Below are 14,849 nucleotides of genomic sequence, written 5' to 3'. Positions count from 1 at the left end.
TTCTTGGGCTTTCAATGTGAACAGAAAAGGAAAGGTCAAAACAACTAGATATACATAGGGTGGTACACTGTCTAATAGTGATTCAAAATCTAATTTATTTGCAAAAGATACATCTGGTTATACACTAGCATTAAAAAAAAAAAACCCTGCATTATCATTAAAGAGAACTACTTTTGTTATATACAAGGGGAAACATGCTACCAGTTATGTTATCAGAAGCTTTTAATAGGAAACTGAACAATCATTTGTTCACATTTATTTTCTTCTATCTCATGTCTGTCTTTTCTGTGAGGTGGTATCTAATTTTTTCAGTTAATCCTAACTTTTCTAAAATATGTTTGGCATGCCAGCATGCTTAATGAAAAGGCTTAATTATTCTCTACTCTTTGTATTGAAATACACTGTACTTGCTTGTTTCTAATCCTAGAACTGATGCGGTCATTCTTGAGTAACTTTCACTTAAGTGTATCTCTATTATTGTTAGCTCCAGTTCCTCTGACATGAGATACTTTCTAAACAGTAATCTGATTTAGAGCCAGATTAAAAAAAACACATGCTTGGAGTTTGGGAATTGGTTTTCAATTTGAGAAGGTCTGCATGAGCAGAAAGTCATCAGTTAGAAGAGCTGGTCTGACTCCAGCTTGTGACACTGTCCTTGTATCAAGTTTTAGCCTCAATTGTTTTGATTTTCTATCACCAGGGTCCTCCAGGTCCTCCAGGCTTACCTGGGCCATCAGGAAGGAGAGGTCCTCGGGTGAGTAGGATGGATATGTTCTTCTGTAGCTCTAGGCAGCTCACCAGCAATCGAACTGGAGTTTCATCGTTTTGTTTTTCTCAACTTTATTCATATGTTTGGTGATTATGAAAGTATATTATTCTGAACATTTGGCAGACAAATCAAAGTAAGGCAAAGAAACAGCTTTTCTGCTGTGAGCCTGCAGCATAGTTAGTTCCATGTAAGGGTACATACACAGAGCTTTGTTATATTTGTACCTAACTTCTGCAGCTCGCAGTATTAACTTTTAATTTTTCCGTGCTGCTCCCACCTAAGACCATGTTCATGTGTTTTTGGAATGAGGGGGAATGAGCAGGCCACAGAGGAGCAGGCGGTGGATGCAAATTTAAGCACTGCAAGAGAGATGGGGGACAAAAGACACAAAAGATTTGGTTTAGTCTCTTGTGTTACAGCAGCTTGATAAAAGGGATGATAAATATGTGGGTAATTTGGCCAAGAAATGAGCTGCAGTAGCAAATGTGAATTCATTTTGTGTGACACCCCAACATGAGCAGGGACAGCAGCCGTGCTTTGTGCAGGGGACATAGCATGGGCTTCGCTGCAGTGAGCAGAAACCTGTGCCCCAGCTGTCAAGAATATGGGAGAAGCCTGCAAGGCCTAGTTGACGGGACAAAAGAGGGTAAATCTGTGTTTGCAGAATTGTGTACCAAAAAATAACTAAATAGATAGTTGATGAGTCCGTGGGGTCGTGGTTGATTCTAGAGGTTCCAGGGGAAGAGCAGTTGGAGGTAACAGCTAAGGATTTGCTGTGTAGGTGATGTTGGGCCATAGCGTTTAGAGATTTAAGTGGTTATCACTGGTGTGCACTCACCTAAGCAAATTGCAAGTGGGAGATAAGGGAGTAGTTCATACGAACACTCAGCAGATGTGTAGGAGGAGCTTTGACTCAGCCTTTGAGGAATGTTTAAACAAGCTGCTGCTCAATAGTGTGTTGAACATCCTGTGCTTTGCTGGCTTTCAAAACCTGGCCTGAGTGGATAGGAAAATGCACTGGTCAAAGGGGCCGAAAACCAAACTGATTCTTTAGAGTAGTTGGAGGGAAGGGAGGGGACATTTCGAAGTATAAAATGAAAAGCATTCCTTCACATCCATATCTTCCTGACTTCTTGGATCCTTTTTTCAAACTATACTTCTGTGTAAGAGCTGGCAATTCTGACAGCTCAGCTCTTTATGTTGAGGGTACGTCTGGCATCAGAGACAGGATCCCACATACCAAATAGTTCCTCACAACTGGGAAGCTGGTTTTGGTTTAGAGGAGGCTGCCCATATGTTTAAAGCCATACTTGTTTGTGAGATTTCTCCTGCTCAGTTCTTTCTTTGAGTGGATTTATTTGTTTGTGGTTTTTTTTGTTTTAGTTTAGGTTTTTTTAGGTCTGTTACAGATATGGCGTACTTAAGAGCACAGAGCTCTACCGTGTCACTCTTCTGGATTAACTATTGAGTAGGATATGCTTTCAAATATGAAGAGACAACTTACAGTGAGGTGTCTGGAAGAGTATGGAAATGGCTGAGACTAATACTTACCAGTAGTTCTGGGTTTAAAACACATATTTATATGAGCCAAGAAAATCTATGGAATATTTTGATCAAAGAAATAAATGGTTTTGAAATGTCAGTGCTTTCCAATGTATACAACACTGATAAATTCAAGCAAGTACAGTTGATGAATATACATGGTATGATATTTGAGCCTGAAAGCACGTAAAACCTTGTTGACGCAAAGTTCATTTCCATATCTACCAGTCTACCCTGTGACTTCTGCGTTCCTTTACACGAGATGTCATTTGTGATCCTGAAATTGGACTCAAGGTGTTGAAAGGAAGCAGCAGAGTGCAGAGCCACATTGCTTGGGCCACCTTCAGGGATTCTTGGGTGTGTGTTTAACCTGATCCTGACAGAGATTCAAATGGTTTGGATTCTTCAGGCATAGTATCAAGGGTAGAGAAGTCCACATTTGACAGTTAAGGTTTCCTAAGTGTCTTGGCTTGTTCTGAGTTTCTTCAGTGAAATTTCAGCAATTTGAGAATTAGTAATGAGATGATATGCCCCCGATGCCTCTCATTTCACCTCATTTTCACCTCTGTTGCAGCTGTGCAACAGCTGCGTTGCATCACTGTGCTCCAAGATAGTAACATTGCAAGCTGCAAAAGCTGGGAACCACTTCATCAGTGCAGCTACGTTGATACTTCCTACTTGTTTCCTTTTCCTAAATCCCTGAGAGTGCCTCCAAAGTTGCCAGTGTGCAAATTAATCTCTCAAACAGCACATGGGATTAGTGTTTCTGTGGAGTAATGTTAACATTGTCATTTGTGAAAGGCAACACTTAACAGATACAGCTTTCAGTGCTACTGTAAGGTATAACTGGTAAATTCAGTCTCATCTGATGGAAAGACATGCACTGAGTTTATCGGTTGTTAGAACTCTGGATATATGAGAAAGCTGCTTCTTATTATTTTTGATATTTGGATTAATTATTTGTGTGGAATTTTTGCCTTGGTGAATTCAATAAAAGCGTTGTTGCTGACTTTCCAAGGATAGGATTTCACTAGTTTGGTCCTTCAGTGTTTGGAAGATGAATAGCTGCTGACAGCTGTTACTCCCTAATGTGTAGTTTGTCAAGGAGTGAGGATTGCTGAGTGTACTGCAGGAACAGACACTTATCCTGGAAGGCATAGATAGTCCTGGTAGCCCAATCTGTTTCTGGAATGATTTAAATTCAACTCTTTTAGTAGCAAGGGCATTTTCTACACTGGCTGAAGGAGAATCAGGTTGGTGAAAGGTTTTTGTGATTTGTTTACAGGAAGTGGAATACAATGCCTTGAGTCATTTTTTAAGTCGCTGAGAACTGGTCCACTTCTTTCTCTTTGCAGTGTATAGCTGGGTACCTCAGAATGTTATTTTTCTGATTTTTATCCCATGCCTCCAAGTTTTGTAGCTGCAGAGCAACACTGCAGTGACTGTTAAGGAATATTTGAGAAGACAATAGAAACTGAGATTTTAAAATAAACGGAAATACTCAACTTTAAATTTTTGAGCAAGATTTTTCTCAAGATTCTTTTGAAAATCCTAACCAGCACTTCTAAAAGCATCAATGATGCAGTAAATGATTCTCTGCAAACTGTTCACGCTTGTTCACTGGAGTATTGAATAATCCCACTCCTCCTTGCTTGTTTGTTTTACAGGGTATTCCAGGACCACATGGTAATCCAGGTTTGCCAGGATTGCCAGGTCCAAAGGTGAGTTAATATTTATCCATGTTGCCATGTAAACAAATGAACTTATTAATTACTTTTTGGAAGCCCCAGAATTGTTGCCTGTAATAGAAGCAATTGACCTTCTTTGGTTCACAGATAGAGACTGTTAGTATAAATATATTTTAATTAAATAAATTAAATTGAACGTCAAATCAACACAAAATAACAGTTTATTCAGGGTGGGGAAACCCCTCTGTGTGCAGAATGATGACTTGGAAACTATTATCCCTGTTAGTAGTCTGTACTTCCCAAAAGAGTTCCTATAAATCAGCTCGGCCTCTTTGATAAACTTGAATTTAAGTAGAATAAACATTTAATTGCTGTAACCTTTTTGCATCGGCTTTTTTCCTTTTTTTTTTTTTTTTTTTTTTTGGTCAATGCCCAGGCTGTGATATTTAAATATTCTAATATTTCTGACATTGTCATGTGATTAATATGTTAGAATAATTTTCTGAAGATTTATGGATGTGATGGATAAAACCAAAGGCAAAATACTAGACTGGAAGCTCAGATAAAACCCTTCCAACTTGTGTGACATAGGCCCTTTAAATAGACTTGACAGATTTGTGCAGTTGGAGAATGCCTTCAACTCATATTTAGTTTGAACAATTTGATAGATACGTTAGGAAAAAAACAGCGGCAACTATGATTTTAGTACGATTCCTAATTGCAGGAATCTGACGTGTCATGACAGGTGTTAAAAACTGCTTGAGGACATAAAAAGAAATTTAATTTCAGTGTCAAACACTGTAAAACAAAGTCACCCTGGGTTTTGTGTGTGCTTTGTTATTATCTAGTTCTGTAAGAACAGGTAAACTTTGAGATTCATAATTAATTTTTACTATATTTACACTGGCTGTGTAGTAGAATACATTGCTGGGTAAATAATTGTAACCAATTACTCCTAGGGCTTGTTTTATAATGTATTTTCTCCTCCACTGGATCATAATTCCAATCAGTTTTGTAGCTGTCTCCATGATTTTAAGAATAGAAGGAATCATGTGTGCTTGTGTTTATAGATATTTTATATGTTTATAAAAAATACATATGTGTATATTCCTAGGTGCTTGGTGATCTCTTTCATTTCTGTTAGACTGTAAATTATCCTTTCAATACAAGTATATTCTGAAACATTTTAAATAAAAAATTAGTTAGGTGCTAACCGGTTTGACCAGTTGACCAACACCAACCACGCAAACTGAGACAGAACACTTCTGTTTGATCTTAAAACATCGCAGACAAGTTGCCACTATTTTCTGGCAGTAAATTAATGTAGAATTTTATTCTGCCTTTGAGTTGCATGCATTTTCCCTGCTGTATTGAACCATCACTTACGGACTTGCTTTTGAAGCATTGAACAACATTGGCTAATGCCTTTGTATTATGGTATCTAGCCCGGAGCATAATCTAGTAGTTCCAACTGATAGCTGATGTTTAATTGGCATTTAGTTCCTGATAAACAGTTGGAGGGTGTTTTTAAAGTAATACAGAAGTATTCATGAGGGTTGGCTGCATTCCTGGCTTTCTGAAAAGTGGTTTAGTTGAAAAAAATCTTGTTTGTGGATTCTGGCATTGTTCTCAGTAAACTATAGTGTTACATAGGTTAAATAATGAAGTGCTTTATATCCTCACATTTTGACCTGTGGTGACATGTTCTTGATCCACTGCTGAAGGCCATGCATAACAATGGCTGTTTATTTTTTTAGATTAAAAATAATGAAGAGGAACTGTAGCAATAGGACAAAGAGTAATAGGTTATATCTTAAACAGTAAGTGTTTCACTGTAAGGGTGGTGGGGCTCTGGAGCAGGTTGCCAAAAGAAGCTGTGGCTGCCCCATCCCTGGCGGTGTTTGAGGCCGGGTTGGATAGGGCTTGGAGAAACCTGGTCTAGTGGAAGGTGTTCCTGCCATTGGTTGTGGGTTGTAACTAGATAAGCTTTAAGCTTCCTTCCATCTCTAACCATTCTTTGATTATGAAATTTGGAAAATGTGAATCGTATTTTAATGCAAACTCACACTATTATATTTTGTTCTTAGTTGAAAAAGTTGTGAGAAAAAATCTGCAATAACGAGTACATTTTATATGAACATTTCCCCTCCTCTTGCTGTAATAGTTGAAAACACTTGTTTTGCATATATTATTCAAAACTATCTTCCCTGATAATATTAATGTGCTCAATTTCTCTGCAACAGGGCCCTAAAGGAGACCCAGGATTCTCTCCAGGACAGGCAAAACGTGGAGAAAAGGTAATATTTTCTTAGTTATAGAGAAATGTTTTGTCTGTCCTATTCTTTTGTTGAAGTCTTGGTTAATATTCAGACAACCTATAGCAGGACAATACTTTGTATTTACTGTGATGCTGGTGTATTTTGACGATTATGTGAGGCTGGCCAGTGCAGGCACAAATAATGAGACAGAGAAAATAAAAGCTATAGTCAAAGCTGAAACTTAAATAATATACTGATTTCACTTATAAAAATGAAAGAAAACAATTTTAAAAGATGTACTTTTAGAACAGTGTAATTGATTTCAGTTCACCCTAGTGTAACGAAGTGCAGATTCCAGTTTTCTTTAGTACGTTGCAATTAGTTCAGACAGTTGTTTAAGGTAAAATCTGGTGATGACAAGTGTACGCATTATTGTGTGTTGTGTTATATTTAACCACTTTCTTAACAGACTCTTGATGCTAAGATTTGTCCTTTCACTTCAGGTATTTCCTGCTTTAGCCAAACCAGTGTTTGCTCTCTCTGCCAAAAATATTTGAGTATAAGTATTTAAAATGGTTCTTCATAGAACTTGTGGGCTTGGAAGCTTGTGTCTTTCATTTTTAGATCACAAATCTACTGACCATGTATGAGACTTTATAATGAATGTGATAATACTGAAAATGTATTTGCTTGTTTTCATTGTAGTGTGTTACCTACGCTATATCTTTTAGAATACCTTGTATTTATGCTAGGTTTTATTAAGAGCATTTGCTAGTAGTTCAATTGTGGGATGTTTGTGCTAAGTAGAAAGCACTGTAGGACTCAAGGACCAATATCCATAATGAAGCAAGCATTAGCAAATAGCTTTTGTTTACTAGCTGCTGATGTACATATAATCAATTATTTGTTTTTAATGCATACATTTCATCAAACCCTAAAATTCACAAATATGTTTTCGATGTTAAAGAGCTGCTGAGCAGAATTCAGAAATGTGTCTGTTGATACACTGATAAGACAATTAAGTGTAGCTTTAGTAGAAATAGCAATATTATTCTAATCGAACCAACTTTTGCTTTTGGCAATCTAATCATAGTGTTGGCAGCTCTGTGTGTCTAGATGAAACTCAAGCTAATATTCTTTGGCATAAGCCCAGGCTTCCATAGAGCAGTCTAAAGCCCACCCATGTATATGTATGACCTACACCTAAGTACATGTAAGATGCATCTATAATCAAAAAACTATGGGACTGATATGCATTTTTACAGTTCTCACTATTTTAGGTTCTTAATTTTTCGTGCAAGTCAAATTTGCTCACCCTGAGAAATGGGCTTGAATTTACTTTGATGATAACTCGCTTTGCGGATCTGTCCCTTGACTCACTGAATTTGAATTTGAGCACTAATCCTGAAAGAGTCTCTTCACTGTCAGTCCTGAGCAAAGAAAAAAGAACCAAAACAACCTTCTCTCCTCCCCCATCTGCAAAAACCAGATAAAAATGCACCTTTTTTCCATCTCCCTAGCATTCAGTATGCTCTAATTCTTATTCACACCATCGTGTAGTTGCACGCTTAAAGAACTTGAATGAGAATTGCTCTATGCCTGTAAGCCCTATGCCAGCATAACACCTTTGTCTATATGCATATTTTGTGTTGTCTTTTACACAGAGTAGGTTTACACCATGTTTTTAGGCAGTATATGTACCATAACGGTGCTCTGATTTCTGGTTGAGGATTGTTGGCATAACAGGAACACAAACAATAAACAGTAATAGTTATATACATTTAGTTATTTGAGGTGAAACCACTCACTTCTAAAGAAGGGGTTACTTCAAGAATTGTATAGCTTTTCACTTCCATTTATGTTGGCTAAAAGTAAATGTGAGATTGTGAACTAAGTCTATTCCAGCCATGATTTGGCCATGTTGTATGATGCAGGAGCATGCACATTGCACCAGGTGGTTGCAGTTGAGGAACTGTTGTCTTTTCAATTTTATGCCTCTTAAAAAAACAATAAAATTTAAAAAAATCTATGCCTGATCAAACAACATTAGCTGTTACTTTTACCGAATGTCCAAGAATGCAAAGAAGATATGGAGCCTTACATGTTTATAGCCCTGTGTCATGTTCCAGTGAGACATAGTGATCCTACATGCTTTTGTTATACAGGGTGATCCAGGCCCCATAGGCTTTCCAGGCCCACCTGGGATCAAAGGCCAAAAGGTAAGATTCTGTTTCTATTATTGTGTAACCCTCTGTGGCACAAATCAGTGGCCACTAGGTGGATGTGTGCTGATTATGAGGTGACAGAAGGGCTTTGGACCTGCTGTTGGTGCTGTGACCTGTCTATTGTGTCAGGCACCAGGGCAAACAGTGCAAAACCTTCCCATGCAACTAAATTAAGTGATATCGCAATAGAATGCAAGTCACAGTTGCTTAGGTTGGTATTCTTCAAAAGGCATGGCATGCCCCTGCTCAAAGAGAATAGATAGTAGGAAAGATAAGCTTGCCTGTGAGATACAGCCATTTTTAAATCAATTTTATTCAATTTTCAATAGTAGGTTTTTAATTTCTTTTTCTGTATTATGTATTTTGTAGTATAGAATAAAGTCCATGGGATCATGTGCTCAGTATTTCTGCGCTGATATACTTTCTTTTTTCCAAATGTCTGCCAGATTTGCTAAAATAGAACTCAGGTGGAATAAGTTCCAATTTTGAATGCCACATAACATGACATGTTTTAATATGAGAAATGTCAGGTGCCACACTGCATTTAAGAAATATACCCAAATTGTGGCAGTCTTACGTACACAGGAAAGCATAAGGCATACAGGTAGTTTTTGAAAGGGAACACAAAGGATGTCAATAAGGGAAATCAGACAACCTTAAGAAGAGCACAGAATAATTGAGGGAGTGAATATAGTTTATTTGGAATGAGAATTCACCCAGTCTACAAGGCTGCTCTGATTAGTGAGATGGTGACAAACTGGTGAGGTAGCAAAAATCAGCAAGAAAGCTGGAGGGAAAGTACTTTTAAATGCTGCCTTTGAAGAAGATAGTTTGGTGTTGCAAATGTAATAGAAAAACATGGAGAACAGATAGCGCAGCAGAAATTTGAAGCAGTATGTAACGCTAAAGGCAATTGTAAACTGTTCATCAGGAGGATGGAATGAATTGTTAGAAATGGAGGCCATGGTATTTTTTTGCCTTAATTTTTGACACAGAGAAGGAATGTTCGTTTAATTCTTGCCTGCTATTGAAACAAAAGAAAAATGGCCCTGCAACGCAATTTATATTCGGTGTTACATTTTAAGATGGCTTCAATCAACATTGTCTTGAGCTTAAAGTGTATGGCAGTTTTGATATTTTAGTCTAGTCATTCATTTGTAGAATTGACCCAAACACGGTAACAGTGTGACCAGAAAAGGAAGGTATCGCTGATATTAACACCAGCAGGAGTGCTACATTTATTTTGCCCCACATGTGGCTCTCAGTTCTATGAACTGCAAAAATTTATAGCTGTGACAAGAATTTGCATTGCCTCTGTTGAGGATTAACCTACAAGCCTATACACTGATAGCTTTTGTATCTGCTGATCTTGGAACACCTTGAGGTTCCAAAATACCGTGCTTTCTTATTTCAGCAGGCTTATAGTTTTGTTCTGAAAGCAAAGTAGGTTTTGTTCTAAAGCTTTTTAGATGGGAAGCAGCTGTCACTTGTTCTGGATGACAGGGCTGATATTTGGGGACAAGGGATATCTTGTGGCCATCCTGCTCTCCTCCTGCCACAAGAATTCACTCCTCCCTTGAGGATTAGAGACTCAGGAGAATAGTGCTCACTTGATCCGTGGAGTTTTAATCTCTGTTTCCATGTTGTACACATCAGACATTAACTAGAACCATGCTTAAGATAACTTCTGCCTGACCCAGACTGTAAGAATACCAGCTTTTGAACACCCTAGATCTTTAAAAAGTTTAAAGTGTTTCACACTTGTTTTCTTAATGACAAGCCCACAATTTGTTTTAAGTAATTATCTTTAGTTACTGCTTTTCAATATGTGTAAATAAAATAGTTATTTCAATATATATAAGTAATTCACACTGTTAGCTCATTGTGATCTCAGAAGTTATTTTCAAAGGAATGTGAGCACAAGTAGCTGTGAAATAAACCAACTACAAGAAAAAAACTGCAGAAAAATAGCTACTTCCATTTTTGTTTTGTACCCCAGCACTACCAGGGAATTGCTATGGTATTGAATAAATAGCATATTTCTGATACTCTTTCTCATCCAGGCAAAAAGGGAGATAAAAAAATCCTACGTGTGAGTTAATGGTGCCTCAAATTCTACTTAGTTTTGATGGTCGGCTTGTGTTAACTGAGCAGTTTCTAAGCAGTGAGATATTTGATAATGAATAAAATCTCTAGTGTTCTTCCAGTTATCTTTATAGTGTAATACAGATCTGTGTTTGTTTCACAGCGATTGTTTGTTGTCATACTGACTTTTGTCAATGTTTTCCTGTAAGACCTAGAAATTTGATGGGTTTTATTTATTTAATTAATCTTCCATTTCTCATTAACTGGAGTGGTGACTATGGAGAGCTGAAGTGGAGGGTGTGCTTCAATGCCTGCTGCCTTCCACTGGGCCTGATTTCCCCCTTATGGGGTGGCTGTGGAAGAAACTGTGTTGAACAAGTTTTCTAATCAGGATTTGCCTGATCCTGAATTTCCTGTGCAGCGTTATTTGGTGCTTATACAAAAACATATGTTGTGGAAATTTGAGACAAGTGTCTTTATTGTTTTCACTTTTTTTGACAAAAATGACTTTTGAGAGATTTTGAGGCCCTCAATGGAATAGAACAGCACTAGAAAACTACTGTTTTGGATTGGAATTGTAAAATGGTGTGTTTCTTCATAAAAAGCTGAGAATCTATGGGGTTTTTTTAGTGAGATGGCAAACCAAACATATGTTAATAATTGGGACTCTGGGAACAGATTATTGTGATTGACTTCATTTTTCATTACATGCCATGTGTCGGAGTACGCGTCCTTGGGGTTGCATGTAAAATATGCCATATTTCTCATGCCTGTCACACACGCTACAGAAAGCCAAGTTTTGCTCAGGGTAGGGTTCCAAATTTGTTTTAGCCTAAGAACACAAAATTGCATGTTTGTGAAGTGTTTAGTGCTGTATTTCTTTCAGGCATCTTTTGAAGCAGAGAAGCAATGGCAGGAAATGAGTATTAGTCTAAGGAGAGTGCTGTTTCCAGAGCAGTTGCATGATCTCCTATCTGAAGCTGTCTTGACAGGACCATCTCTAAACCAGCACTCAAAACTTTTATCAGTCCAGAGACCTCACAGAGCAGAAGCTCCTTCCTTTCCCATCTCCAAAAAAAGGCCTTCTTCACTGTACAGACAAGCAAGTACTTGGTTGTGCTAGCCAGGGTACTGGTGGATAGATTGTCATCCAAAGGACAGTACTCCTGAACATTAATTTGCCTGGGATCATGCCAATACATGAGAACGACTATAGTACCTGTGTAATGCAGTGACTTTTCTGTCACTTTCCGTAGATTAGTATTTCTGTATAGCTGAAGGCTATATATAGTGTTGTAGCATTAGGTATAACACTTCACCTACTGATTTTTAAACGTTACAGAAAACCTCTTGGCTCTCTAGCAAAGTTGCTGGTGTTGTGCCAGATGTATTTTAATAACAAATGCATAGAAATTCTAGTAAAACACAGTGGGCACCAGTAAGATGGAAAAACTTGGCTTAACAGTCCTTGCTGTTACAATTTAACATGTACATTTTAATATATACAGGCTTCACTCAGTCTGGGTCCCACTGTGATAGGCATATGGTAGAAGTCAGACACTTAAGTCTCGTCTGAGTCGTATTAGTTGGTGGTAAAGCTTTTTTGTCTCACGCAGTCCTAAGTATTCTTGCATCTTGCTGTGTTTTTGTGATGTGCTTCAAGTCTGTATTTCTGTAGTTGAGCACCTCAAACCTTTCTCTTCCACATTGAGCTTTGAAATCAGAGCATTAATCTTCATTAGAAATTGGGAGGTATTTAATTTATCAAACAAGCACATATGAACTTGCATTCTTGTTTACTTTCATCATAGCTCAGAGCAAACTGGGTCTTATTTAATGGGTAAGCTCAAGAATACAAACCCAAGCTACTAAAAACCGAAGAATTTTAAAAGGATTAGTAAGTCACAGGAAGGGGAAAACCCTAAGCGAAAACTTTCTCTTTGGGGTGATACTCACTTTAGCATAGTTTAACTTCATTCCCAACCAGCATTAAGTAAGTCAGAATGAATTAAGGCTGTGTAAGCTCTGAATAAGAATATGGGCATGTGATTCTAAAATATGATTTCAGAGCAGTTTTCCTCTGGCAGAAGTGAGATGCTGTTGTGTAGAAACATGCACACCAGTTATCAGTCATCCTTCTTAAGCTCACAGTTCCTTGTGTGCCTTCTTTTGAAACTGCCCATACAGATGTTAATCAGTTAAACTGATCCACTTTGAAAAGAAATTGTGATAAACTTCTCTGTGATTGTTTCTGTGTAGAGCAGCATTTGTTTTCCTTCTCTCCTTGTACAGAAATGATAAACTACTGAGAGATCTCTTACAGCAACACCTACTTTAGTTGATTGTTTAAACAGAGAGGATAAAGGTCTGAAATGATTAAAACTCATGAAATGCAGAGTGGGCTGGGAGATAAAAAAATACATGGCATTGAGGCACATTTTGAAAGCTAAAGATGAGTTACTGGCCTACGCTGGCATCTAAGTTCTGCTTTAGCAATTCAATAAAAAAAATCTGATTTTAGACAAGCATTAATGTAGTAAATTGGGATATATCATATTAACTAGTTTGTTGAATTTCAGCTCCTGGCTATCTGTGTTACAGCTATTTTGTTCCACCACTCTCACACTCTCCCCAACAGCAGGACAGACCTGCTTCCTTACATACAAGATAACATATAAATTACTTAAGCTACAGGAAAGGATTGAAGCAAGGATGCACTACAATTTTGCAAACCAACAATGCTCTGCGCATGATAAGCAAAATGAAAGGATACGCATGGTTTGTTGGGTTTTGAGTAAATGAAGCCTTTAGGTTTCTTAATGAGTTGTTCTGGATCAAGATTCCTCAAATAGCCTGTAATAGCAAAGGTCAAATTTTGAAGCCTTACATATATGGTCTTCTATTGTCTAAAATTATCTATCAGCAAGCAATATTATTCCATCTTTTAATTTTGTATATGATAATAAAATTAATTTCATGCAGAAATACTCTTGTGGTCATGCAGTAGCTTATTAAAAGATTTGGGATACCTGATCTGCTGAGATCAGTTGCAGAATTCCTTCTTATTACAGTGGGTCTCAAGTCTCTTCTAATGAGTATCATCATGCCACAAGGCAGCCAGATGTTTGACATCAGCCAAGACACTCCCGCTACTCAATCAATGTCTTTAAGGCCAATTTTATGATAGATTTCTGTCCAGAATAGGGATTGGTTTGGTCTTTCCCTTTCAAGCTGCAGCTTTTGGAACTTACATATTCCCAGTACCTCTTGCAAGAGATGTGGAGACCAGATACTTGGCTTCTGCATCAATCATGCGACTGCTAACAGCCTCCCTTTTAGGCCAGCTTGTCTGGGTATGTTTAGCGCAAAGACATCCAAGAAGAAGGTTCCTCTTTCAAGTGCACTGTTGCAGATTGCAGGTTCCAGCTCTATTTTTAATTCTGTTTTTAATTTAAGAGCTGAGAAATGCACAGGGAGTGAAGTTTGACAGCTTCATGATTCCAGCACCATAGGGAAGAGGTCTGGGATGCGGAGCAGGCTATTCTCCCTACCGGTATAAATTCTGTAATATAAGGGCTGGAATTTGTTCTATGTTAATTTTAAAAAGAGGTATCATGTGCTCTGGAAGGTCTGTTTGTCGTGTGGGTGTCGTAATACAGGCTGGGATGACCCTCTACTTATACCCCTTCTGAACTGCCTTGTTCAGAAAGGCCATCATGGCAAGGATTCGAAATGGGGGAATGCAGTGTATGAAATCCAGTTCTTCAGTTTCATCAGTAACTGGCGACAGCATCCCATGTACTCATTCGTTTAAAAGAGTACAAGTCTGGAGCTGTCTTCAAGCATACTGATACTTATGGATTTTCTAGACTGCATTGAAGATTTCTTACTCCTTTTCTCTAACTCAGCTTTCATATGAGCTGCTAAATGTAAACCACTAATGCTGCAGGCAAATGAGTCAGGATAACTTTTTCTTGATAAAGGGAGTTTGGAGTAGGGAAAAAATTGTCCATTTTGTGTGTTTAACTGTGTTTATCACTTACCTGTTTCTCTACCTGCAGGGTCTTAAGGGTTACGTGGGACTGCAAGGGCCTCAGGGTGAGCAGGTAAGTGTTCAAAGCTTAGTGCATTATACTCTACAGATGAACAACTGAGGGTAGAAGGTGGCATAATCCAAAATAAGTGTTCACTATAAACAATCAGTGTAAATTACTGACTGTTTAAGGAAATACTTGATTGTTCTTGGGCAAGAATTCAGATTATTTAGAGACCAGTGTGGTAA

General features: G+C 37.9%; 1 protein-coding gene across 1 annotated transcript in view; it reads left to right on the top strand.

The window, feature by feature from the left end:
• COL24A1 (collagen type XXIV alpha 1 chain) overlaps nucleotides 1-14,849 on the top strand; it is a gene marked incomplete at both ends in the record, with an annotated part of 135,486 nt that overhangs the window by 21,913 nt on the left and 98,724 nt on the right. The window contains 5 exons of the mRNA XM_080624318.1: nucleotides 701-754; nucleotides 3,979-4,032; nucleotides 6,243-6,296; nucleotides 8,423-8,476; nucleotides 14,629-14,673. Coding sequence (XP_080480444.1) covers nucleotides 701-754; nucleotides 3,979-4,032; nucleotides 6,243-6,296; nucleotides 8,423-8,476; nucleotides 14,629-14,673 — 261 coding nt within the window. The remainder of the gene's footprint in view (nucleotides 1-700; nucleotides 755-3,978; nucleotides 4,033-6,242; nucleotides 6,297-8,422; nucleotides 8,477-14,628; nucleotides 14,674-14,849) is intronic.

Source organism: Psittacula echo (assembly GCF_963264785.1).
Source record: "Psittacula echo genome assembly, chromosome: 7".
Lineage (NCBI taxonomy): Eukaryota > Metazoa > Chordata > Aves > Psittaciformes > Psittacidae > Psittacula > Psittacula echo.
The sequence above is the reverse complement of the archived record's forward strand: the minus strand, read 5'-3'. Positions and strand labels throughout refer to the sequence as shown.